Source organism: Jaculus jaculus, chromosome 7, assembly GCF_020740685.1.
Source record: "Jaculus jaculus isolate mJacJac1 chromosome 7, mJacJac1.mat.Y.cur, whole genome shotgun sequence".
Taxonomy (NCBI): Eukaryota; Metazoa; Chordata; class Mammalia; order Rodentia; family Dipodidae; genus Jaculus; species Jaculus jaculus.
Genome location: NC_059108.1, coordinates 71,030,643 through 71,056,552, shown reverse-complemented (window position 1 = coordinate 71,056,552; position 25,910 = coordinate 71,030,643). Strand labels below are relative to the sequence as shown.

The following is a 25,910-nucleotide window of genomic DNA, read 5'->3' as shown; positions in this document are numbered from 1 at the left end:
GGCCTGGTCTTATGTGCTAGTTAATATCAAGTTGCTTTTTTTTTTGGAGGTAGGGTCTCATTCTAGCCTAGGCTGACCTGGAATTCACTATGGAGTCTCAGGGTGGCCTCAAACTCAGGCAATCATCCTACCTCTGCCTCCCGAGTGCTGGGATTAAAGTTATGCACCACCAATTCCGGCTTTTTTTTTTTGGTTTTTTTTTTTTTGAGGTAGGGTTTCACTGCAGCTTAGGCTGACCTAGAATTCACTATGTAGTCTCAGGGTAGCCTCGAACTCATGGAGATCCTCCTATCTCTGCCTCCCAATTGCTGGGATTAAAGTTGTGCACGACCATGCCTGGCTTAAATTGCTCATATTTTATGCAAGCCTGCGGTTCCCAATTCCCATACAGGAGTGTTGTGTTCTTGCTAGTCTGGAGCCTCGGGTCACATTCTGCGCACACGTCCCTCCAGGGCCTCTAGCTCAGCCAACACCTCTTTGGGCAGATCCTGGTTGACCTGCTCTGTCAGGTAGCTCTGAATGTCACGAACCTCCTGCTCCCAGAAATCCTTGGGGAGTGAGAACAGCTGAGTGGTGTCTATGGCTCCAAGGCCACTAAGATCCAGGGCTCCTTCCTTTGGCACCAGCCCGATGGGTGTCTCTTGGGCACTGTCTTCCCCCTGTAATCGCCGGCAGATCCAGTCTAGCACGCGAGCGTTCTCCCCAAAGCCTGGCCATAGGAAGTGGCCTGCCTCATCACGTCGGAACCAGTTGACATGGAAGATGCGGGGTAGCTGTGCTCCCTCTAGTCCCTCCATGCTCAGCCAGTGCTCCAGGTAGTGCCCAAAGTTGTACCCAAAAAAGGGCCGCATGGCAAATGGGTCGTGCATAATGATCTTTCCTAGGGTAGGGAAGAAGGTAAGTAAGGAATCTTATTTCTTCCTAGGGAAGGAACAAGCACCCTGTATCCAGCCGGAGAACCTGGGGAAGGTTCACAGTTTTAGAATTTCTTCAGAGAAAATGAAGAGAAGGAATGGAATTGGGGGGGGGGGTACAGGGAGAAGTGAGGAGAGGTAGGGCCATTAAAGACTCCAGGGGTGGTGGGCAAGAAGGCGTAGTTCAGGGCTGGAGGTATGGCTTAGTGCTTAAGGCATTTGCCTGCAAAGCCAAATGATCCTGGTTTGATTCTCCAGGACCCATGTAAGCCAGATACACAAGGGGACATACACATCTGGAGTTCACTTGCAGTGGATGGAGGCCCTGGCACGCCCATTCTCTCTCTACTTCTTTCTCTCTCAGATAAATAAATAAAATATATTTAAAAAAAGAAGGTGTAGGACTGGAGAGATGGCTTAGCGGTTAAGTGCTTGCCTGTGAAGCCTAAGGACCCCAGTTCGAGGCTCGGTTCCCCAGGTCCCACGTTAGCCAGATGCACAAGGGGGCGCACGCGTCTGGAGTTCGTTTGCAGAGGCTGGAAGCCCTGGCGCGCCCATTCTCTCTCTCTTCCTCTATCTGTCTTTCTCTCTGTGTCTGTTGCTCTCAAATAAATAAATAAAAAATTAAAAAAAAAAATAAGGTATAAATGTAAGAACCAAAGGAAGGGTAGGACTCCTTACAACATGCTCTTCCAGACACAAAATGGCCTGCATATCCATGACCTCACCATGCCTGACACTACCTATACAAGACCATCATAAGAGGAGGAAAAGATCATGACATCAAAATAAAAGAGAGACTGATTGAGATGGGGAGGGGATATGATGGAGAATGGAATTTCAAAGGGGAAAGTGGGGGGGGGGAGGGAAGGTATTACCATGGGATATTTTTTATAATCATGGAAAATGTTAATAAAAATTGAGAAAAATAAAATAAAAACAAAAAAAAAAAGAAAAGGAAAAAAAGAAGGTGTAGTTCAGAAAGGGATAGCAGAGGTGATGTGGGCACACGGAGGAGAGGGCGCATTGGGGGTATACTCACCTTTGTGTTCAGCTGCTGCAGTGGACTCGGAGCGCATGGCGCTACCCAGAAACACCCCATGACGCCAGTTGAAAGCTTCAAACACCAGGGGTACCCCTAAGGTACCAATGGACAGGGTCATAGGCAGGTCTTTGTTTTGGAACTTCACTCCATCCTTTTGACCCTCAGTTTCTCTTTCCCTAGGACCCCAGCTATCCCATTTTCAAAACCTATGCCTCACTCAAATTCTGCATTCACCAGGAAAAAGGGGAAAGAGACAGTGCAGGGGGGCAGTAGGCCCAACCACAAATGTAGATCTTTTACAGAGAAAGCACAGATCCTGTGTGCTGTATACCTTTGGGTCTACGGCCTCCAAAGATTATGGCATCAATAGGGACACCCTCTGGGGCTTCCCAGGCTGGGTCCATGATGGGACACTGGTGAGCCGGAACACAAAAGCGAGAGTTGGGATGTGCACAGGGTTCCTTGTCACCTGGCAGAGGAAATATATCATCACTTCCAAGGTCACGTCTACCTCCAACACACATATACATAAATAATTACATGTTCTCTTTTCTTTTTTCTTTTATTGGTGATTAAACTGACTAGCAAGTCTCTTGCACTATTTCTTTTGGTATGTGGTAAGGAACAGGGGGAACTGAGCCAAGACAGCTCTCTCCAAAGATAAAAGCTACTTATCCATAATGGTGTTTCTAGAGAAAAGAGCGGGAGGGACTGAGGTTTGGGCAGTGTAAAGTGAGGAGCAGCCCAGGGCATGTGACACCTTAAGGGGTGCAGGTTGGGACCAAGTCAGTGATACATGTGTGAGGCACACTGGGAACACTCTGAACAGGCAGAGTACCTTCTCCACTAAAGGCTGCTGCACAGAATGGGGGTACAGGAAGGGCAAGGAGCCATTGAGCCAACACTGCTTGCCCTCAGTTTCTGTTGGCCTTTTCAGAGAAGAGCCATCTGCATTAGCACCCAGGTTAGGATTTTAGCATAGGGTATTTATGGTTCTGGGAGCTGAAGTTGGGCATATGATGCCCTGGTTATACCCCTGAATTCAGAGCTGATGAAAGGGTAGGGGTATTAGCCTGTGGGAAAGATTCGAATTTCTTGGATTTCTTAGTCAGATGGGAAGGCTGAGGGGAGCTTAGTGATGGTGTCAGAGGAAATGAAGGGTGATTAGATGAGAACAGTGACTTCTAGGCCAGTCCAGCAAACTCAAATATGGGTTTCAGTAACCACAAAGCCACCCTCCCCTAGTGTGCTCCTACCTCTGGTTCCTGGGCTCTGACTGCAACTGCAGAAGGCTGTGGAAAGCTGATGGTGCAGAGTGTGGCACCAGGGGAAGGGAGGGATTCTAAGGTACCTTGGTAATGACAGGGTTAAGAAACAAGCCTCTAAGAAGGACTAAAATGCTAATTTGATTGATTGATACTTTGAGACAGGACCTCATATATCCCCATTGTTACTGGGCAATCAGTCTTGTTGCTATAGGAATTTAAAAATGGACTCAGAAGGAAGCTTGAGAGAAAAACAGCAGGGCAAGCAGGTCATGAAGCTCAGCATCTGCCAGAGAAGTGAGATGAGGAACAGAAAGTCTTTTCAGTTGGAGCTTAGCTATGGAGGTCTATGGGGGTGGGGGAATGCCTCAGAGAAAACAGTTGAGAAAGCTCAGTGTTAGGGCAAGTGTGGTTAGGGTTTTGGCTGATACGTAAAGAGATAGAATGGGGAAAAGGAAGTTACACTTTCGAGTCAGAACTCAGAAAGCAGGCAGCCTTTAGCAGTGACTATCTGTAAATAGTTACCTGAAGTGCTAAATTGATTTCATTTGGGATTAGGGTATCAAGGTGCTGGAAGGGTAGGACAAGGGTGGGATAATAATGCTGCTCTTTAGACAACGGCTGTTATACAAAGGAACAGTGGGAACCAAGTGACAAGAGGAGTGTTGGCAGAAGAGGAGGAAAGGTTCCTTTTTTCTTAATGGGCCAAATATTATGTGTTATGGACCCAATTCCTACTGTAAACAGTCTCTCTCTCAGACAGGGTCTCATGTATTCTCTGGCCTCAATCTTAGTATATAGCCAGGGATGACCTTTAACTCTCGATCTTCCTGTCTCCACCTACCAAGTGTTAGAATTTACATGTGGTTTAATGCAGTGTTCAAACTCAGGACTTTGTACAATAGGCAAACACTACCAACCAAGCCACATCCTTAGACCCCTGTGGTAGTTTGAATGGATGGCTCCCAACATAATTAGGATTTTATTAAAGTTTGTAATTTAGATCTGCAGCCATATGGTTGGAGGAGGTGTCACTGTGGGTGGACCCTAGGTTTCAGCCCTAAGGTGTGGGGGTGGATTTGGAATTCCAGTCTAAAGACATGCAAAGTACCTGAGTTCTATCTGGAGTCTGAGGACTGTGCTTGCTTCCAGTGGTGACTTGTGGCTTTTTCTCTCTTTTTGGACTTGTGAAAGCAAGCAAGCTTCTTCTGTCATGGAACACTCCCTGGATCTGTAAGCTTTAATAAATATCCCTTCCTCCATAACTGTGACTTATTTGGAAGTTCATCTCAGTGACCTGAGGCTGACTGCTACAGAATTGGTACCAGGAGTGAGGTGTGACTGAGATAGATATGATTGGAACTTTTGTTTTGGAGGAATGGCATGGACTTGGTACTTGCAACTGAAGATGCTGTCTGGAGAATGTGAAAATGCTCAGTGTAGAGAGAATTGAATTTGGAGGCTTGGCTTATGAATTTTCTAAAGGGAAGGAAAGACTGCAGAGGACTTTGCTGTAACTGGGCTACTGGCATAAGAGCTGGCTGCATTCTGCTGCCCAGGCTTAGAGAATGTTTTTTTGAGGTAGGGTCTCACGCTAACCCAGGCTGACATGGAATTCACTATGGAGTCTCAGGGTGGCCTTGAACTCATGACAACCCTCCTACCTCTGCCTCCCTAGTGCTGGGATTAAAGGTGTGTGCCACCATGCCCGGCTATTTATTTATTTATTTTTTTTTGAGGTAAGGTCTTGATCTACCTCAGACTGATCTGGAATTCACTATGTAGTCTCAGGGTGGCTTTGAACTCAGGGCAATCCTCCTACATCTGCTGCCCGAGTGCTAGGATTAAAGGAGTGCGCCACCATGCCCTGGCTCAGGCCCAGAGAATTTGATCAAGGTTAGCTTGTAATGGCCTGATGTGCTTGGCTAAAAATATGGAACTGAGAGATTTAGAATTTTAAGTTGGAAAAATTCAAACAAGTTTAAAATTTCCTGGCATGGAAACTGGTTTTAGGTTACCAAAGCTGCTATTGTCAAACACATTAGCAATCTTAAGGAAGATGGCCCAACTGCTTTACATTAAAACAATGGAAAGGGGCTGGAGAGATGGCTTAGCGGTTAAGCGCTTGCCTGTGAAGCCTAAGGACCCTGGTTTGAGGCTCGGTTCCCCAGGTCCCACGTTAGCCAGATGCACAAGGGGGCGCACGCATCTGGAGTTCGTTTGCAGAGGCTGGAAGCCCTGGCACGCCCATTCTCTCTCTCTCCCTCTATCTGTCTTTCTCTCTGTGTCTGTTGCTCTCAAATAAATAAATAGATTTAAAAAAAATTAAAAAAAAACAATGGAAAGGATGCTTGAGGAAAGACTATGATAGACATATAAAGTCTTCTGCAGAGTTGACTGGAGAAGGAACCTGCTTTTCAAGGTTATGATTCATTCTGTTCCTAAATTAAGAATATGTGGTGGTACACGCCTTTAATCCCAGCACTCGGGAGGCAGAGGTAGGAGAATCGCTGTGAGTTCGAGGCCACCCTAAGACTCCATAGTGAATATTCCAGGTCAGCCTGGGCTAGAGTGAAACCCTACCTTGAAAAAAAAAAAAAAAAAACACGCATGGAGTGGATGAAGTGCACAGTTCCAGGAGCCACTCCTGAGATGTGGCATGAGGCAGGGCATAACCCTGATAGGCTGGCAAAACTACTGAAAGATGAACAGTAGTTTGCATGGATATCTGAAAATGTTTTGGATATACTAAGACTGTGTAAGGGCTACCATGGAGTCTGCTGGCTAGGGATAGAAGTTTTCCCTGGCTATTCAGCCCAGCTGTAGGGTGGAATTGGAAAATCCTCACTGGTAACTGGTTATATCAGAGTTGAACTGCAGATGTTTGCTTGATGGTTATTGAGTTTACATTGGTCTAGTGTCTCCTTGCTATGACTTATACCAGTTGAAAAATGTTTACTCTGTGCCTTTATATATTGAAAATATATAACTTGTTTTGATTTTATAGGACTTATAGTTAAGAGCCCATCTTAAATCTCAGGTGAGACTTAGGACTTTAGAACTATCTTAAGTTGGTCAAGACCATGGGGAACTTCAAATTTGACAATATATAACGTGAGATGGTTATAAATCTATTGGGGGCCAGGGGTAGAATGTAGTAGTTTAAATGGATGGCCCCCAATATATTCAGGATCTTTCTTTCTTTCTTTCTTTTTCTTTTTTTGTTAAGGTAGAGTCTTACTGTAGCTCAGGCTGACCTGGAATTCACTATGAGTCTCTCAGAGTGGCCTCAAACTCATGGTGACCCTTCTATCTCTGCCTCCCAAGTGCTGGGATTAAAAGCGTGCCCTACCACACATGGCTTATATTCAGGATTTTATTAAAATCTGTAATTTAATTTTTTTGAGGCAAGCCCAAAAAACTAGCTTTTTTTTTTTTTTTTGAGAGAGAAAGCGAGAGTGAGAGCGAGAAAATTAGCATGCCAGGACCTCCGGCCACTGTACTCAAACTCCAAATGCATGTGCCATCTTGCTTACGTGGGATCTACGGAGTCGAACATGGTCCTTAGACTTCATAGGCAAGTTCCTTAACTGCTAAGCCATCTCTCCAGCCCTAAAGTTTGTAATTTAGATCTGCAGCCACCTGGCGGAAGGAGGTGTCACTGTGGGGGGATCCTGGGTCCAACCCTAAGGTGTGAAGTGGATCTGGAATTCCAGTCTAAAGACATGAGAAGTACTTGAGCTTGGCCTGGAGTTGGAGGAGTGTGCTTGCCTATGGTGGTGGCTTATGGCTTTCTCTCGCTCTCTGCTTGGACCTGTGAAGGCAGGCCAGCTTATTCTGCCATTATGGAATGGCCCCTGGACCTGTAAGCTTCAATAAATATCCCTTCCTCCCTAACTGTGCCTGGTTTGGGAGTCATCCCAGCAACATGAGGCTGTGTGCTATACACCCTCCTTTTCAGTCCAAGCCTGTATTTGTTCAGAATTTTCTTTGTATTCAACACTGTCCTAAACCCCTCTCATGTAATATTTAATCCTCCTATAATCATATGTGATGAGTACTATGATCCTGTTATGACGTCTATTCAACAGGTAGGGGAAACTGACAAGAAGTTAAGTAATGATGCAGATCCCTGAAATAATGATTGTGGACACTGAGATCCTGCCCGGGGCTGGAAACTACAATGGACTGGCTTATAGAGAAGACTTTTTCCAGGCTGGAGAGATGGCTCAGTGGTTAAGATGCTTGCCTGGGAAGTCTAAGGACCCAGGTTCAATTCTCCAGTACCCATGTAAGCCAGATGCATAAGATGGTACACGGGCCTAGAGCTTGTTTGCAGTGGCTAGAGGCCTTGGTGTGCTCATTCTCTCTCTCTGACAAATAAATAAAATTAAATATTAAAAAAAGAGACAGAAGACTTTTTCCATAATCAGGGTGCTGAGCTCTGAGGTCTGTCACAGATTTCCCACCCCACATACCAGGTTTCCAGGGTTTGCCCAGCCAGGAGGTTACGGTGATACCGGGTGGAAGAGGCTGGTCAATGCCCTCCCAGTATACGCCGCCGTCACTGGTTTCAGCCACGTTGGTAAAAAGAGTATTACTCTGGATGGTGGCCATGCCATTGGGATTAGTGATGGCAGAGGTGCCAGGGGCCACCCCAAAGAAGCCGTTTTCAGGGTTGATGGCCCGGAGTTGACCTGTTAGGAGAAGAAAGGAAAGACCAACCAGGAACAGCTGAGATGTGCAGCTGAAGAAGGTCCTGCTCTACCTTTGGATTCTAGGTATGGACCCTAAGTCTTACAGAGAAGGGCTTTGTGTTTCTGAGATGGCTAGGCTAACTGAGGTATGTGGCTGGGTTGACTGTTCAGAAAAAGGGCTCCTCACCTTCACTGTCAAACCTCATCCATGCGATGTCATCCCCCACACACTCCACTTTCCAGCCTGGCAGTGAGGGCCGCATCATAGCCAGATTGGTCTTGCCACAGGCACTGGGGAAGGCTGCTGCCACATAGTGCTTTTTCCCTGCAGGGCTGGTGATGCCCAGGATCTGTGTGTTGAAGAGAGGGAACAAGAGGAAGTCACCAACAGTCAGGGCATGTCTGCATGGGGAAGGATAGCTAGGAGATAACAGGGCAACACCCATGTTTATTCACTAAACAAGTGCACTGCCCCACTGCCAGGCCTAGCAGCTTTAATTCAACAGCTTGGGGCCAAAGCTTCAGGCTTTCAGGCAGAGTTCCTGCTCACCAGCCTGGCACCTGGCAGGAAGGAGGCAAGGCTGAGGCAGGTTGTTCAGGGCCCGCTCCAGCTCCACCCCCACAGCTGCTCAGTCCCTCATCAGGCCCTTACCAGCATGTGCTCCGCCAGCCAGCCCTCATCCCTGGCCAGGCGAGAGGCGATACGCAGGGCAAAGCACTTCTTGCCCAGCAAGGAGTTACCACCATAGCCACTGCCGAAGGAGACAATCTCCCGTAGGTCTGGCACATGGCCAATCAGGGTTTTTTCTGGGTTGCATGGCCAGTGGCTCACCGGATCCCCTGGAGACAATGGGGTCATAAGACTGCTGGCAGTGTCATCAAGAACTGGGGTGTTAGGGGCTAGAGGGTTCAAGAATTGGCAGGAAAGATACTTGGGAACAGTGACAGTACTTACAGGTGGCTAAAACCCCTTCCTTGGTACCCACCAGCTCTCCATGCCTTGATTGGACATGGCATGGAGACCCTGAATCTTGAGTAAACTGTTTTCTGAACACTGTCTCAGCCCTGCCCAGATGCTTCCCGGAGTCTTGGGAAGTTATACTTTCACAGAGGACAGCCTCCATAGTCTGTGGTTGGGTGAATTTTGGGCTTCCTCTGAGTGTACAGAGTGAGGCCTCTGTGTCCTCCCCTGGGCAGGGCAGAGCAGGGCAGGGCAGGGCAGGGCAGGTACTCACCTTGCCCAGTCAGGGGTTTGCCAACAGAGTGCAGGCATTTGATAAAGTCACCATCTCCCAGGGCCTGAAGGACAGGCGTCCCTAGTCGGGTCATAATGCGCATGCTTGCAACCACATAAGCTGAATCTGTGAGCTGTACCCCAATACGGGACATTGGGGAGCCCACAGGACCCATGCTGAATGGAAGCACGTACATGGTGCGGCCTGTGGCAGAAAGTGTCACTTAGATGAAAGGTTCCAAACACGGTCCTGATCTACACTGCCCCGCCTCTGCGCCCCTGCCCTGGTTACCCTGCATGCAGCCCGGAAATCTCTCGTCCACAGCTTGCTGGAACTCAGCTGGGGACATCCAGTTGCCCAGCTGCCCACGGGCCCCACCAGCCAGGAGGGGCACTGTGTCTCGCTGGAAGGGAGTTACAATCACCGTCTTACTTTCTACTCGTGCCACGTCCTTGGGGTCTGTGCGGGCTAGCCAGCTGAAGGAGAGAGGACTGTCAGAAGATGGTGTCCAGTAGGTTTCTTTATGCCCAGACCTACTTTTCAAGTCCAACTTTGACTCCAGTTCTCCTGTTTGCCATATTTTTTCTTATCTTATTGCATTTTAGTCCCTCCAGAATTTGTACAATTTAAGAGCTGAACCTTATGGCAAATACTCCCTGAACTGATGAGGAGAAAAAATTAAAAAAAAAAAATTAAAAAAAAATTTTTTTTAATCAACCTGTTGCAGTTACCTTTGCATTGCTGGCACAAAATACCTTACCAAAAACAGCTTGTGGGAGGACACATCTCCAACAAAGCTCCACCTCCCTTGCCATGAGCTGGGAACTAAGCATTCAGAACACATGAGTTTATGGGGAACACCTAGTTCAACCAACCACAAACCTCTTCATTAAATATGCAAATATCAACCAAGCCCCGTTCCTAACCCATTTCTCCTCAGTGCCCATTTTTGCTTATTCCATTGGTATGGTTCTAGATATATTTAACCTTGTACTTGTGAACTCCAAGTGACCTTAGCTTAAGCACTAGCCCTCATCTCAGGGGTTGCTAATTTCAGAGCTTACCAGTTATTATACTTGGAGAGTTTTCGGATAAGACCCTGCTGTTCCAGCAGGGCCAGTGTGGCAGTGTTCTCGGCCTCAGACCCATCACAGATGTGGACGTCCTCTGGTTGGCATAAGTGGGCGCTGTGCTCTACAAAGTCTCTAACTTTAGTAGGCAGCTGGCCTAGATCTCCACTGACAACACGCAGGGTCTGCATGCTACAGTGTTGTGACCAGCACCAGGGGCTTAGCCCATGCCAACTGAGCCTGAAAGAGAAGAAACAGAGGCAACAAGACAGCTGCTATCATGGATGAGACAACTATTGGGGACGGAGGACAGAAGTCTGTGACTCTGGAGAGCACACTAAAGCATGTCTGGGTACAGATGCCACCAAGAGCAGATTGGAGTTGGTATGCTGGATGGGTTCAGACCACCTGCATCTTGTGGCCTTTATGAGGTATGTGTCTCTCCTTGTCAGGGAGGGACAGATATGCCTAAAGGAACATAAAGGCACACACCTGCCTGTGGAAATATGTACATAGGCATTCTAATATTATTGTATATATAGCTTATGCCCTTTAGAAATTTAGAAATGAGTCAAGAAACTGCCCAGGTGGGAGCATCATGTATCTGATGTTTAAAGCCTCATCCATCTTCTTTCCATCCACAGATATCATTTTTATATGTTGAAATGGCAGCTACTTAATATACACACATATACATACATACATACATATACATACATACATATATACACACACATACATACACATACACACACTTTTGGTTTTTCAAGGTAGAGTCTCACTCTAGCCCAGGCTGACTTGGAATTCACTATGTAGTCTCAGGATGGTCTTAAACTCACGATGATCTTCCTACCTCTGCCTCCAGCATGTTGGGATTAAAAGGCATGCGCCACCATGCCCAGCCTATTTAATATTTTTTTCCTCTTGATCTGAGTGTCCCAAAGGACCTACCCTGTGAGGTGGTGCAGGTTTCCCAGTAGCTTCTTTCAGTGCTAGGTTTTTAGATTAATGATTCTGTTTATTATTTATTTATTTGACAGAGAAAGAGAGAGAATGGGTGCGCCAGGGCCTCCAGCCACTGCAAACAAACTTCACACGCATGAGCCCCCTTGTACATCTGGCTAAAGTGGGTCCTGGGGAATTGAACCTCAGTCCTTTAGCTTTGCAGGCAAATGTCTTAACCACTAAGCTATCCCTCCAGCCCCAGACTAGGATTCTTGCAGAGATTGGAAACCTGATATTGGGGTTCCAGCTACTAGATCTGCAACTACCCACCTTGGTCAACAATGATTGCAAAAGATATTTTTGAACTAAGTGAAAGACATTGATCATAGGGAATTAGTGACTGGCTGGGGGCTATGCCTCCATTCCCAGGAAGGCAAGGTGCCTGTACTGTTTGTTTTGTCCTATCTCTGGAAGACAGCAGGGTATGCTCTGATTGCCCAAGATTACCCAAAATGGAGTGTCCCAGAGGGAATAAAGGCCAAGAGGGGTTAGTTGTCCTCATATACAAGACCATGCTCACAAGAAACCCATAGCACACCACAATGGCATGAACCTGTGTGCTCCTTAGCTTTCTTTCCTAGCAACCACGTCTAGAGAGCTTTAGGGGTTGGTGGGTAGGGTGGAACGTGAGACTGCCGGAAGCTCAGATCAGAGGCTGCAGAAGGAAAGAAGAAAACAGATCACGGATGTGGGAGGCTGGGCTAGGCTAGGGTGGTTTCTAGCAGAACAGGCTGGATGCGTAGTGTAGTCGGGGCAGGGAAGGAGGGTTCCTGAGACCTAGTTCCAGGCCTGGTTCCTGTGTTCTGGAGAGGTGAGGTCCTATTAGGGGAAAATAGCCAGGCGGGACAAACCTGGCAGTTTCAGGTCTGAATAGGCGAAGAAGCTAACCACATGGATGGATATGCAGACAATTTGGGCCCCTCTCCCATCTGGAGCCCTGCCTCCCGCTGCACTAAATCTGCCAGCCAGATTCCAATGGGGGCTGGGGAAGGCGAGGAACGGATGTCTGTTTACTTTCTCCCTTCTTTGGGAAGTTCTGAGCTCAGGCTCCAGGAGACTCATACCCTTTGGTCTCAGGGCCTTGCTCCTCACGGCACTCAGGGGCGCGGACTGACAACCCCTACGGGGTCTGAAAGAGTTCCATGTGGAAGGAAAGGACATTTGCAGAGCCACAGCAAGGCAAGGCGAGGTCTGGCGGGAAGGGGGAGGAAGCTGAGTGGCAGGCATGCAAGCAGGCAGGAGGTGAGATGACTCGCACTGCCCGTGAGACCAACTGGCCGGTCCCCTAGGATGGGCGAGCCTGGAGGGAGGCGGAGAGAGCAGGTGGGCCCCGGGCTGGGGGTCACTCACCGCAGGCCCGGGCGGTACACAGCAGCCATGGCACCTGGGCTCAGGGGCCCCGCGCAGTCGGGGAGACCAGAAAGGTGGAGAAGGAGGAGGGAGCGTGGCCAAGCTGAGGCTGGGCCCGAGGCGATGAAAAAGGAGGCGGGCAGGGGCGGAGCCAGCTGGTTCTCAACCCGGCCAATGCCCCCCAATGGGCACCGCCCCAATCCTTCGGCATCCTCCAAGCCTACTCTCCCCATTGGAGGCCTGGGGTCCCGCCCAGCTCGAGGCTCCGCCCTCGCCCCACCACGCTGCACTGCTCCTGATGTAACTTTGAGGACTCTTGCTGCGGGAGAGAAAGGTGGGGCGGGAGCAGTCTAGAAGCTGAGGGGTAGGGCTTTGCCTTCCCATTTGTCTCTGAGAGCTCGTCACTCCTAACTTCAGACCTTTTATGTTTTCCAAGCTTCCAATAGTAACGTCCTTTTAGCCCACAACTCATAAAATATCACTTTAGGGGCCTTTCTTTCTCCCCTTCCGTGAAATAGAGGGGAGTAGCTACACTCCAGGGATTCTTCCTTGGTCCTCTGATCAGGCTGTTCTTTCTACATTACCTTGAAGAACTCATCTCCCCACTATCATAAAGTCCTTTTGTCTCATCTCTTATTTGAGACCATTAGATTTATATCTCCCAAATGCCAAAAGACAGCAAACTTAACATGCCTGTGGTGGACATCTGCTCAGCATCCTCTCGCATTTCTGGTGGCAGCACCTTGACTTTCCTTTGGGGAACCATCTCTTCAGTCTGTATGGTCATGTGGGTCTAGCCCTGCTCTCCTTAGGGCCAATTTGTGTGTTCCCCTAGTCTGGCACAGCAATCCAGAATGCTCTGGAATGGGCATGAGATCCCTTTCTGAAGTTTTTCCTCTAGACTTGGGGTTCTTTTTCTGCTGATCGCTGAGCTGGTAGAATACGAGCTGGTAGAATACTGCTGGGTGTCAGCTTGGTGCAAAACATGAACATGCCTGAGACAGCAGCCAGCTTAGCAGGAGACCAGAGGAACAGAGAGCAATGGATTCCTGATTTAAATTATAAGAATTGGGCTGGAGAGATAGCTTAGTGTCAGATGCAGAAGGTGGTGCATGTGGCTGGAGTTCATTTGCACTGGCTGGAGGTTTTGGTGCAACTACCCATTCTCTCTCTAATAAATAAATAAAAATAATAAAAAAAATAGGTTTTTCAAAGTAGGCTCTCACTCTAGCTCTGGCTGGCCTGGAATTTACTCTGTATTCTCCAGGTGGCCTCAATATCACAAGGATCCTCCTACCTCTGTCTCCTGAGTGCTGAATGTTTTTTTAAAATTACAAGAATTAATGTTTATTCTTTTGTTCAAGCTAATCTTAAGTGAGGTTTCTGCTACTTGTACCAGAAATAAAATTTTATTTTTATTTATAAGAGAGAGAGAGAGAGAGAGAGAGAGAGAGAGAGTGTATGGGTGTGCCAGGACCCCTTGTTGCTGCAAACAGATTCTAGATACACGTGTCACTTTGTGCATCTGCATCTGGCTTTGTGTGGGCACTGGAGAATTGAACCCTGGCCAGAGGCTTTGCCATCAAGTGCCTTTAACCAATGAGCCTACTCCCCTGTTCAGAAAAATTTTCAGTTTTGTGCTGGGACTTAGTGGCGTAGGAGAATTGACCTCTAGAGGTGGGCTGCAGTTAGTTCCCAGTGCTTCCCAGTCAGGCTGCAGTTGGCACTTTATTTAGACATCTCCCTAAGCAGTACCTGAATCCAAACTGTCCACATCCACCTTGCTGTAAACAGCTTGCCCCTTGGCTATGTTTTAGGCCCAAGATGTGCCTTGTCTTATTTTTATTCTGTCTCCCACTAGTGTCTGGACTGTGATACTCAGTTAATAAATGTTGATTGAATGGAAGAAGAATGAATAAGTATCATGGATCTGAACCCTTCTTTCCCACCATGTCCATCCTCCTTACTTAGCTTTAGGGAGATCCATCAGGAGATCCATCAGGGAGCTCACTTTAGAATTTCCTCGAATTGCCGATTCCCTATTATTTGAACCAGTCTTCAAAAAAAATTTTTTTCTACCCCATTTTGGTCTGTCAGTTGACACAGTGTCTAAGGAGTGCCACCAGGGGGCAGGGTGTGACTAGCTGACTAGCTGGGTCCTGTAGGTGGTTTCCCCCCCCCCCTTAGAGACTTTCTGGGTCCATCCCTTGGAAGCAGGTGCCTCTAATCGCTGAGCCAACTCTCCAGCCCTGGTCCATACCTTGGACCTGATACATTGTTCTGAATCCCTGTTTAGGATTGTGGTGCTCACCTCAGCAGCTAAGTATTGGCTAGAGTTGAGAACAATCCCCATTTATCTCAGGAGGATGTTTTCCCAAACCCTCACTGCATCCCTGAAACAAATACACACACACACACACACACACACACTAAAATTTTATTTTCACATTAGGCAGAATAAGAAATAGTAATAGCTTGGTGTGATGGAGCACACCTTTAATCCCAGCACTCAGGAGTCAGAAGTGGGAGGATCGCTGTGAATTTGAGGCCAGCCTGAGACTACTAGTGAATTCCAGGTCAGCCTAGGCTAGAGCGAGACCCTACTTTGAAAAACAAAAATGGAGAAAATAACAACCCCCCCTTATTTGTTTCTGAAATTTACCATTTCATCCTTGTGGACCATAGATGACCACAGGAATCTTTCTGACACCTCTTCCTCCATGGACCCTGAGCTGTGGAGGGTGTGAGAGAGAGGTTTCAGAGCTGAATACTCCTCTGTCACATCTCAGTACTGTGGTGCCTTTTGCATCATTCCAGAGGTCATTGCCATCTGAAAAAAGAAGCTTCTCTAACCCAAAAGTGAGAGTAGTATTAATACATGAGTATGAACATTAAGAGAAGTGCTTACTGGGCAGTTTGATGAGCATAATATATGCATTTAGCCATCATAGGTTTTCAGTACCAGGCATGTATTCCCTCCTATGGAGCAGGCCCCCAGTCCGATTAGTAAGTGGCTGGATTCCCCAATAACAGGCCACAATTGTACTCATTGGCTCATCACCCTGGCTGGCCAAACTTAAGTCTTGCAGTGTCCACTATTGCTTATCTTCACAGATGACTTCTCTCTCCAATAGGGCGGAATGCAGCATAACTTTTTTCCAGCTTTCTGTCAGCTGGTCTACAGGGAGGAGGTTTTCAACTCAGCTCCATCTTGATTTCTCAGTGACCTTGCAGCCCAAGCATGTGAAGTCTTCAGCAATAGGGTCTTACCATCTATTCCTGGTGGGAAACCAAGAGCCTTGGCAATAGTCTATTTTGGGGGCTTCTGGGTATTCTGTTGACCAAAAAAGTAGGTTTCCTTATGAATTATTCATATCCTCTTAAATTTTGATTAACCCTCCCCCAGCCTTCCTTTACTCAATCTCTTCCCCTGACCTCATGTAGGCCATTCCATCCCCCCTCCAGTAATCTGTCTATTTACATATATGCAATACCATCTCCCCATATATTTTTTAAATAAATAATCTTTAATGTTTTAAATTTTTATTTATTTGAAAGCTACAGACAGAGAGAGAAAGAAGCAAAGAGAGAGAGAGAGAGAGAGAGAGAGAGAGAGAGAGAGAGAGAGAGAGAGAATGGGTGCACCAGGGCCTCCAGCCACTGCAAACGAACTCCAGACACGTGTGCCCCCCTGTACATCTGGCTAATGTGGGTCCTGGGGAATTGAGCCTTGAACCAGGGTTCTTAGGCTTCACAGGCAAGTGCTTAACTGCTAAGCAATCTCTCCAGCCCCCCCATATATATTTTTAATGTAGGAGTAGCTTTAACATATGTAAGGCCTGGGTAAAAGTACAAATGGAAGGCCACAAGCCTTGGGTTTAACCCAGTGGCACAAGCCTGTAGTCACAGCTACTTGAGAAGCTGAGTAGAAGAATTGAAAGTTCAAGTCCAGCTTAGACCACTTAAGAGAAACCTTGTCTTAAAATAAAAAGTAAAACAGAGTTGAGGAATAGCTCAGAGCAGTTGCCTAACATGCATTAAGGTCTTAGGTTCAGTCCCGAGTGTGTGTGTGCACGCGCGCGCACATGTGTGTACATATCTCAAGGTAATAAATTATTATTTTTTAAAAAATAAATATTTTATTTATTTATTTATTAGAGACATAGAGAGAGAGAAAGAAAGGGCACCCCAGGGCCTCTAGCCACTGGAAATGAACTCTAGAACTCCAGACACCTGTGCCCCCTTGTGCATCTGATTTATGTGGGTACTGGCGATTCAAACTTGGGTTCTTAGGCTTCACAGGCAAGTGCCTTAACTGCTAAGCCATCTCTCCAGCCCCTCAAGGTAATAAATTATTAAACAAAATGTATTTTATTATTCTGTCTTGACAAATATATACTGTATGGTGGTCTAGAAGGACAGGTTCAAAGTTGAATTTCACTTGGAATCCTCAGGGATAAAATCACCAGAATGTGGTGATGTGGAGAAAGGCAACTTTCATCCTCTATCCTCTATGCTTTGGATGTGATCTGCCTTCTGGGTCCCCACTGGCTGGCACAGGCTTCTTCTTCTTCTATATATATATATATATATATATATATATTTTTTTTTTTTTAATTATTTATTTATTTATTTGAGAGTGACAGACACAGAGAGAAAGACAGATAGAGGGAGAGAGAGAGAATGGGCGCGCCAGGGCTTCCAGCCTCTGCAAACGAACTCCAGACGCGTGCGCCCTCCTTGTGCATCTGGCTAATGTGGGACCTGGGGAACCGAGCCTCGAACCAGGGTCCTTAGGCTTCACAGGCAAGCGCTTAACCGCTAAGCCATCTCTCCAGCCCTTCTTTTTTTTTTTTTTTGAGGTAGGGTTTCATTCTAGTCTAGGCTAACCTGAAATTCACTATGTGGTCTCAGGGTGGCCTTGAATTCACAATGATCCTTCTACCTCTGTCTCCTGAGTGCCGGGATTAAAGGCGTGCACCACCACACCGAGCCCCAGCCTCTTCTTTTTGTGTTCCTGGTGCTTTCCTCTGGTTCAGTTTGAACCCAGCCCTTACTCTCCACCTCTTTTCTCCAGTTAGTGGTGCGAGGTCTGAGCCTGGAGAGGCTCAACTTGCCTGAGCTTGTTTAGTCTGACGCCCTTAGCCCCTTAGCAGCTTAGCCCTCCCACCTCTCCTTTGAGCTGTCCAGTAAACAAGAGGATCAGAGGTGATCAGACAGCTGCCTAGTGGGGGCAAGTGTCTGTCCAGGCCAGAGCAGGCGTGACAAAGGGACTGCACCTAGCACTTCCTATTCCTTTGTCCTTCAGGGAAGTTGTGGGCTCTCTTTCCTGGCCGTCCACTTACAGTCACATTCCATGGGCATGTGCACGGAGCTACTCGTCATCATGACTCCTGTTCCCCTTTTGTGGCTTGTTCTTGGCCTTAAATTATTTTTTTGCTTCTTCTAAGAAAACAGCACCAGATCAAGGTGAAGTGTAGTATTTCTACTTGAATAGTGACAACATTTTCTACTCCATAAATAGAGACCTCAGTATGGGGAAAGTCATAGCATCTGATCTAGGTCTTCTAATACATCTGGAGAAAGCATGTGTAGCTTGAATCTTAGTTTCTTCCAAAGATCCACATGTTAAAGGCTTAGTCTCCAGTTTCTCACTATTGGAGGGTGGTGAAAACTTTAAGAGGTTGGGCCTACTGGGAAGTCTTTTGGTCATTGGGTGTACTCTTAAAGGAAGTGTGGGATTACAGCCCCTTCCCATCTTTTCTTGTCCTTGCCATAAGGTGATAAAGTGAACAGCTTTATTCTATGATTTCTCCCTGCCATGATGTGCTGTCTCACCACAGACCCCAAAACAACAGGATCTACTGGTTATGGACTGAAACCTTAAAAACTACAAGCCAAAATAAACCTCTTCTCTTTTTTTCGAGGTAGGATTTTACTCTAGTTCAGGCTGACCTGGAATTCACTATGTAGTCTTAGGGTGGCCTTGAATTCACAGCGATCCTCCTACCTTTGCCCCCCGAGTGCTGGGATTAAAGGCGTGTGGCACCATGCTCAGCTTACCTCTGATGTTTATTGGAATAGCTGTGTTAGTCAGTTTTTGTTGACTTAAAGGAGGAGAGATTTATTTTGACTGATGGTTTCAAAGTTTCAGTCTATGGTTGAATGGTGCCATTGCATTCATTGAGTTGGGCCCAAGACAAAGCTAAATATCATGGTACATAACATAAGATAGAGCAATATCATGTTCATCTCATGGCAGCCAGGAGAGAAAGTGGAAGGAAGGGAAGCAAGAAGGGAGGGAAGGAAAGAGGAAGAGAGAGTAGGGAGAGAATATACCCATTCAAAGTCATACTCCCAGTAATCTACTTCCTCCAACTATACCCCATATCCTAATAGCTCATTCAGTATGAACTCATCACTTGATTAACCCATGGATGAGTTTATCATTCTCATGATCCAATCACCTCTCAATAGTGCCCCAAGCTGGGAAACAAACCTTCAACATGTGAGCCAAACCATAACAGTAAAGGAAAGCTGACTAACACGGACACAGCATGGGCGTGGGCGCGCGCGCACACACACATACACACACACAAAGAGAAGAAAGTTTGAGTGTAGGTATCTGCAGACTAGGTTCTCAGTCTTTAGTTTGTGTGAGAATTGCCAGAAGGGCTTGTTTTGACACTGATGTATTTGTCCTGCCTTCGTAAATTTCTGATTGTGCGAGTTTGAGGTGAAGTTAAGCTTCCAGGTGATGCTGATGCTGCCTATTTAGGGACCATACTTTGAAAACCAGAGTCTTAAACAATTTGTGTCTACCAGCTCTTCCCTAACACATAAGGCTGGAAGCAGGTGATTTTTTTTTTAAAGTAACTGGGGACACTTGGGGCTGATAGAATCCCAAGTCTCTCTCTGAGCCGGGAAACAGAACCTATTAACCCAACTCAAATGTCTGAGTGTCCTTAGAAAGGTAGGTAGTAGCCTTTAACTCCTGTAGTTCTATTCTAGTACAGGCCTATTTAAACAGCTTCGGACAGGTTTAAACATCTTCCTGGCTAATTCCTAGTATCCCTGTTCCAACTCCTATTGGGGGATGATAGCTCTAAGAGGTGTTAGAAGATTAGACTGAAAATGTAGGTCATACCCAAGCCATCTGGGAACCATGATGAGTGAGCGAGGGGAGTCGGGACAGAGACACATATAGGGAAAAGGTGAGAGGAAGCAGAGGGCTTATGAAGGCAGTTACAAAAAAATGTCTGATAGACTGGTGATAAGATTTCAGTGTCCTTTGATGGCCAGGAAGGAAGAAGCAGAGTTCTTCTTTTTCTGCTCTTTCTCCTAAGCTGGGCTGCTTGTCTGGGGCTACATTAAGAGTGAGATTCCGCATAGAGAAAGTTGCTTATTTTTCTGTTATAATCACTCTGAGGGTTATAAGGCCAGTCAAGGTCAAGGTAGAGTAGGGCCAGAAATATGAGAATTATTGAAAAGAGGAAGAAGCCCCAACCATCTAGATGATAATGGGTTTGGGAAAACATACTTCCCACAAACACTGATTCTGGGAGCTTGTCTGACCCTCTTTCCCAGCCCCAGGTTTTGAGCTACCGAGGGTTGTGTTCGCATGGAGGGGTGGTACTTGGGACCAATGTGGTTCTCTATACTGGGGACCCAAGCACATAGGGGTTGGATCATCAGCAAGAAGCTTTCTTAGGGAAGACATTCCCTTTCCTATTTTGAAAACAGGCATAGTTGTCTTCCCAACCCCCAGGGCCAATGAGATATGCAAATGACCCTGTTCTCTCATTGGCTGAGGCCTGAGGACCACAGATGATCTCAGAGAACTGGTTTCTTAAGAGGGCCCTTTGGGCTCTGTGCCCACAGCCCCCTTGCTCTGCACATAGGGGCACCCGACCCTACTCCATGGGGTCTCCAGCCTTTGGGAAAGCTGTGCCTGTTTGGCTCTGACACTGAATGCATTGTCGCTGTCATTCCTAAAGTGAGTATGCCTTACCTGCATGGCAGGCCTGTCTCATAGAACCCCTTCTCATACCTGCGGCCTGCTCTGTTAGCTCTCTTCTAGACCTCTCACACTTCTGCGTCCCTGCCCCATTCCCATTTTGGCTGAAAGATAAGCAACCTTCCTCACTTCCTTCTGTTCTGCTCCTTCCATTCACCCTGGACAGCTCTTTCAGTGTCTGCCAAAAACCAAGAACTTCTCCTCACTCTGTCCTCTCAGGAATGATGAGCTCCACAGAGAGGACAGCAAGTCCCCCACCCCAGGTCGGGCAGACAGAAGCCTTATCTGCCTCCCATCTCTCTGGTCTGAGCCTGGGTGCTTAGGATGTGGCTGAAAAGAGGGAATCAAAAGAGAGCCATAGTTTAAGCACTGGGAACAAGCCTCTGCCTTGCTCTTTCTGGGGATGGGGGTGTGGCTGTTGGAATTGGGAACCAGGCTGGAGCTGGAACTCTCAGGCTGGGAAGTATCTCTGAGGCCATCTTGCCAGAGTGGAACATATGCTTCATGGTAGGTAACAATGAGTTCCTTAGTGTCATAAGTTTAGGACATGCTGTTGGAATTGAATAGATGGTTTGCTCTGGGGATTCATAGATTGACATGCTTTTGTGCTTTGTGAATCTGTAAGAGGTAAGGCTAGGCCTTTCAAAAAAATATCTGAGCACAGGCTTCTTGGTTACTTCTCAGAATTAGTATTCCACAGAACACTCTTTGGGAGAGTTACCTAGTCTAACTACCCCCAGTGAACAGAAGGGTCAGCAAGGTGAAGGCGATTGGCTCAGGTTCACACAGCATGACAGGTTCTGGATTAAAGGAGGAAAATTAGTGTCCATGGTTGTCTTTGGAGAGATTGGCCTTGAGGAGAAATGGTGCCCAGTCTTTCCCTATCCTTCTACAACAGTTCTAAGACCTTTCTTTTTTCCTTAGAAAGTCTCTCACTCCTATAAAAAAAGAATTCATCGATTAATTAATCCACAGAACAATGTGTAACTGAGGATCTTCTGTATGTAAAATACTGCTAGCCTGAGGGCTTTTAGAGATAGCTATAACTGTATGGTATGGTTATATCTTAAAATTCACAACATAATGTCTTTATACTGTCCTAAGATACACACATACTCAGTCACAGTTAATTAAGCACTTGCTTGAATTGCTTGTAAATAGAGCGGTGCTTGTGGAGATGACTGGGCCTTGTCAGCATATCCTGACACTAGAGTTGGAAACATTGTAATGTTGAGCTTGTTTTTAACCCTTTTATTTATTTAGAGACAAGGTCTCAACTATACCTTGGCCTTGAACTTGCTATGTAGCTAGAATGACCTTGAACTTCTGCCTCCTGCCTCCATCTCCTGGGATTACAGACATGCACTACCAAGCCTCGGTTATGCAGTGCTGGGGATCAAGTCTGGGGCTCTGAGCATGTTAGGCAAGCACTCTGCCCACTGAGCTACATCCTCAGCACTTTTGTTTTTCATAGACCTCACAGGCACCACTGGGATAAGAGTTGTGCTGTCCATTTTGTCCTTCAGGCTGCCAGCTGCTTATAGCCTGTCAGGAGCTGCCTGGAGGTGCTGTGCAGTGAAGAGGGCTGCTGTGTCACCCTGGATTTCCAGAATTATGGCTCCAGGGCACCTGGGCTTTGGGAAAAGAGGGATGTGGGGAAAGGAATGCTGCCAACCTCTCTGTGCTCCAGAAATTTCATCTTTCTTGTAGGTGCACCTCACCCAGACCAATCCCAAAATGGCACTGCCCCCTAGCCCCCTGGCCATGGCATACGTTAATGACTTTGACCTGATGAAGTTTGAGGTAAAGCGGGAGCCTTCTGAAGGGCGATCTGGTCCCCCCACAGCCTCTCTGGGTTCCACACCTTACAGCTCAGTACCTCCTTCACCCACTTTCAGTGACACAGACATGGTGGGGGGCAGCGAGGGCACCAGGCCAGGCCTGGAGGAGCTGTATTGGTTGGCCACCCTGCAGCAGCAGCTGGGGACTGGGGATGTGCTGGGGCTGAATCCTGATGAAGCCATGGAGTTGCTGCAGGGTCAGGGTCCAGTCCCTGTTGAGGGGCCCCACAGCTACTACCCAGGGAGCCCAGAAGAGACAGGAGCCCAGCACGCCCAGGTGAGTGGTCGGTGGGGTGATCTGAGGGGAGACAGGCTGAGGGAGGAGGCCAGTCAAGAGAGGAGAGTTTCTGGAGAGGGTTATGACCTGGAAAGACCCAGGGCAAAAGAAAGGATGAAATCACATGGAGAAAACAGAGACATGATTAGGTGGAATCATGAGGAACTCAGAAGATTAGAAAAGGCTCAAAGGGAAACGGCTGGAATTAAACAGCGTTGGAGAACGAGCAATTATGGGGAAGTAAATAGATACACGATACACGAAGTCTGGAATTGAGCAGGGTGAAGGCGGTGGTTGATGCTGGCTTTTACGAGACTTGGTGCTTCCCCAGTGTCCAACCTTCTCAGGAAGGATTGGGACTCATCCTATTAATTATAGACACAGATGGGGGTGTTGAAGGCATTAGGGTGTAATCCTAATCCTTCGAGGGTCAGGGTGGTGGCCTTCAAGACAGGGAAACCGCGTATGGCAAGGGCAGGGTCTGTCTGGTCCAGGCACCCCACCCCCCGCCAGGAGGGGGATCCTGAGGACCGCGAGTGGCGCAGACGCGCCTAAGTCAGAGGCGCGGGGCGGGTGGCGGGTGGTGATGGGGCCCCGGGCCTCGGAACAGTGCTTCCGTAGAGGAGCGAGCTATCCAGGTCCGGGTGGAAGCCAGAGCCAGGGCCCAGGGTAGAGCAGGGTGGGGCCGGCTCGAGCCTGGTCCCCGCGCTCTTCCTCCGCAGCTGGCCGAGAGGTTTTCGGACGCAGCGCTGGTGTCCATGTCCGTGCGCGAGCTGAACCGGCAGCTGCGGGGCTGCGGGCGCGACGAGGCGCTGCGGCTGAAGCAGAGGCGCCGCACGCTCAAGAACCGCGGCTACGCGCAGGCCTGTCGCTCCAAGCGGCTGCAGCAGCGGCGCGGGCTGGAGGCCGAGCGCGCCCGCCTGGCCGCGCAGCTCGACGCCCTGCGCGCAGAGGTGGCCCGCGTGGCCCGCGAGCGCGACCTCTACAAGGCGCGCTGTGATCGGTTGGCCTCCGGGGGCCCCGGGGCCGGGGACCACACCCACCTCTTCCTCTGAGCCTGGGGCGGGGGCGGGGTGCCCTACGGAGGTGGCCCAGTGGATGGGATCGCTCGCTCCGGAGAAGGGCTGCCCTCTCGCTAAATCTCCTCTCGGAGCCTTCCAGCCCCGTACACTTCCTGTCTGACCACACACACATGCCCAAACTTCTGATTCTTAAGGCACGCCGGGGGTTAGATGCTGATACTTTCTAGGACATGGGCCCCCTTCCCTCTGCAGGGGCCAGCGCCAGGCCCTGACGGTAGAGGAAGGATAGCATGGTGAAGGGAGGCGGGGTGGTGGTGGTGGTGGTGGTGGTGGTACAGCAACCCCCTCAGTTTAGTTCTTATTCTTTTTTTTCCCCCTGAGGTAGGGTTTGCTGTAGCCCAGGCTGACCTGGAATTCACTACATAGTCTCAGAGTGGCCTCAAGCTCAAGGCAATCCTCCTATATCTGCCTCCCTAGTGCTGGGATTAAAGGCGTCCCACCACCATGTCCGTCAGTTTAGTTCTTAATGAAAGGTTTTCAACATGTAGTGCATTAAGGCTTACAGTGAGACTGTTCACTGACTCTTGTGAACCTTATTTTCAAGATTTCAAATCCCAACCAACAACAAGCAGACTAGGAACTCTACCCAAGATGCTTTCCTTGCCCAACCCAGTGTCCTTCAGAGCCCAGAGCAGGCTAGAGGGGTGAGCCCTGAGGGTGGTTGGTGGGGCTGGGAGAGAGCCCTGAGAAGGAGCCTGGATCTCTGAGGAAGTAGTCTCAGCTCTATCACAGGGATTCCTCTGTCACCCTGAGCAAATCAATTGCTTTCTGGTCTCAGTTACTTCATCCTTTGTATTGGACAGCTTCTCATACTGTTCTGTTACCACCCCAGTGACTAAGTCCCAGTGGTCTCACCAGAAGCCCCAAGATAACCACATCACTTCAGCTTCCTGGATGCTTAGGCAGGAGCCCTGGTGGAGAAGCTCATGGCTTCTCTAGGAGCCCTCACTTGTACCGATCCTCTCTTGCTCCCTCCAGGCTGCCTCAGCCTCCAAACCTCCTACTGCTGCTACTTCCTGCCTGCCTCCCTGAGAGGTGAAGTGAGACTACACAGGAAGACAAGGAGTTGAGAGAGTGCAGCTTTTGTGAACTAAACTTGAAGCCCAGGCAGAACTCTAATGCTATTTGCTAAGTGTTTATGCAATTTAAAGTGTTCATTCTCTATCACTGCTTCAGGCTACTGTTTTGTGCATCTTCTCGTGGGGTGGGGGAGAGAGGGAGAGAATATGAGGAGAAGAGAATGGAGAAGAGAGAACAGGAGAGGAGAGGAGAGAGAGAGAGAGAGAAAGAAAGATACATACCATCTGGAGTTGAGCAGTGCACACCTCAGCTCTGGAAGGCCAATGACAAGGGGAAAAGGGGTGTGGGGAGTAGTCCAGATGGAACCTCATCCACCCACAACCACCATCATCAGTAGTACCACCACCAAAGCCCAGTAGCAGCAGTGGCCCAGGCTAGGCACGTCTGAGGTTGTCCTGCAGGCCTCACAGTTGCCATGGTGACCCAGCCCTGCAGTTCAGCAGCATAAGGGGAGGGCCACTGGGCCCACAGGAGCTTTGAGCTGGGAGTGGCCACCTCACCAGCCACTGTCATCTGTACTTGAAGGGGCATAATAAATGGGAGAAGCAGTTGGGTGTGGGAGAAGTGGTTCCCATATGTCTTTCTTCCTTTCTGCCCCCGCTCTCCACCCCCTGCTCAGCTGTCTTTTCTCTTCCCATCACTGTTCTTGTTCTCTCTTCTAGTCCAGCTCATCCTTCCTACAGTTAAAACCCTATCACAGTAGTCCATACCTTCGTTTTCCTTGAGCTTTCTTCTCTATCTTTCCCCCTTTCAATCAATGGCCATCATCTCTGGCTGTGTCTCCCCTCTATGAGAATTTACAACATATTTCTCTTTCACACTCATTGTTAAAGTGAGGGGCTGGGATGGAGGTGGTTTCTCTAGGAGGAGTTAGCTCTTCTTCCCCTTACTCCTCCTGACAGTGTCTCAGTGTGCAGGCTGGCTTCAAGCTCAGGATCCTCCTGCTTCCACTCTTGAGTGCTGGGATTACAGGCAGGTGCCACCATACCCATTCTTCTCTTACTCTGAATTTCATGTGAGTCCTTGCCTGCT

At 48.1% G+C, this 25,910-nt stretch overlaps 2 protein-coding genes across 3 annotated transcripts; one reads left to right on the top strand and one right to left on the bottom strand.

Annotated features, from left to right (window-relative positions):
- Nucleotides 1-226: 226 nt before the first annotated feature.
- Nucleotides 227-12,700, bottom strand: Pck2 (phosphoenolpyruvate carboxykinase 2, mitochondrial). The gene is made up of 10 exons (XM_004661816.3): nt 12,582-12,700; nt 10,221-10,466; nt 9,448-9,632; nt 9,157-9,360; nt 8,574-8,761; nt 8,109-8,271; nt 7,703-7,921; nt 2,291-2,428; nt 1,957-2,052; nt 227-880 (listed from the first exon to the last, which is right to left on the bottom strand). The coding sequence occupies exons 1-10, from the start codon at nt 12,608-12,610 to the stop codon at nt 426-428; spliced, it is 1,923 nt and encodes a 640-aa protein (XP_004661873.2). The 5' UTR covers nt 12,611-12,700; the 3' UTR covers nt 227-425.
- On the top strand, nt 12,032-23,771 carry Nrl (neural retina leucine zipper). 2 transcript variants are annotated; one of them, XM_004661815.2, is made up of 3 exons: nt 12,032-12,042; nt 22,309-22,716; nt 23,439-23,771. In XM_004661815.2, exons 2-3 carry the CDS (start codon nt 22,336-22,338, stop codon nt 23,769-23,771), a joined length of 714 nt encoding a protein of 237 aa, XP_004661872.1. In that variant the 5' UTR covers nt 12,032-12,042; nt 22,309-22,335. The 2 variants fall into 2 exon arrangements, with proteins under 2 accessions (XP_004661872.1, XP_045011362.1); XM_045155427.1 differs by lacking the exon at nt 12,032-12,042 and having other exon boundaries at nt 22,336-22,401.
- The last annotated feature ends 2,139 nt before the right edge of the window (nt 23,772-25,910 follow it).

Excerpts from the sequence above, each read along its gene's own strand:
- Pck2 (XM_004661816.3), bottom strand. The coding sequence starts at position 12,610 with ATGGCTGCTGTGTACCGCCCGGGCCTGCG. Across the intron at positions 9,361-9,447 it reads ATTTCCGGGCTGCATGCAGG|GCCGCACCATGTACGTGCTT; the intron begins GTAACCAGGGCA and ends TTTCTGCCACAG. Across the intron at positions 8,272-8,573 it reads GGCTGGCGGAGCACATGCTG|ATCCTGGGCATCACCAGCCC; the intron begins GTAAGGGCCTGA and ends TTCAACACACAG.
- Nrl (XM_004661815.2), top strand. The coding sequence starts at position 22,336 with ATGGCACTGCCCCCTAGCCCCCTGGCCATGGCATACGTTAATGACTTT. Across the intron at positions 22,717-23,438 it reads CAGGAGCCCAGCACGCCCAG|CTGGCCGAGAGGTTTTCGGA; the intron begins GTGAGTGGTCGG and ends CTTCCTCCGCAG.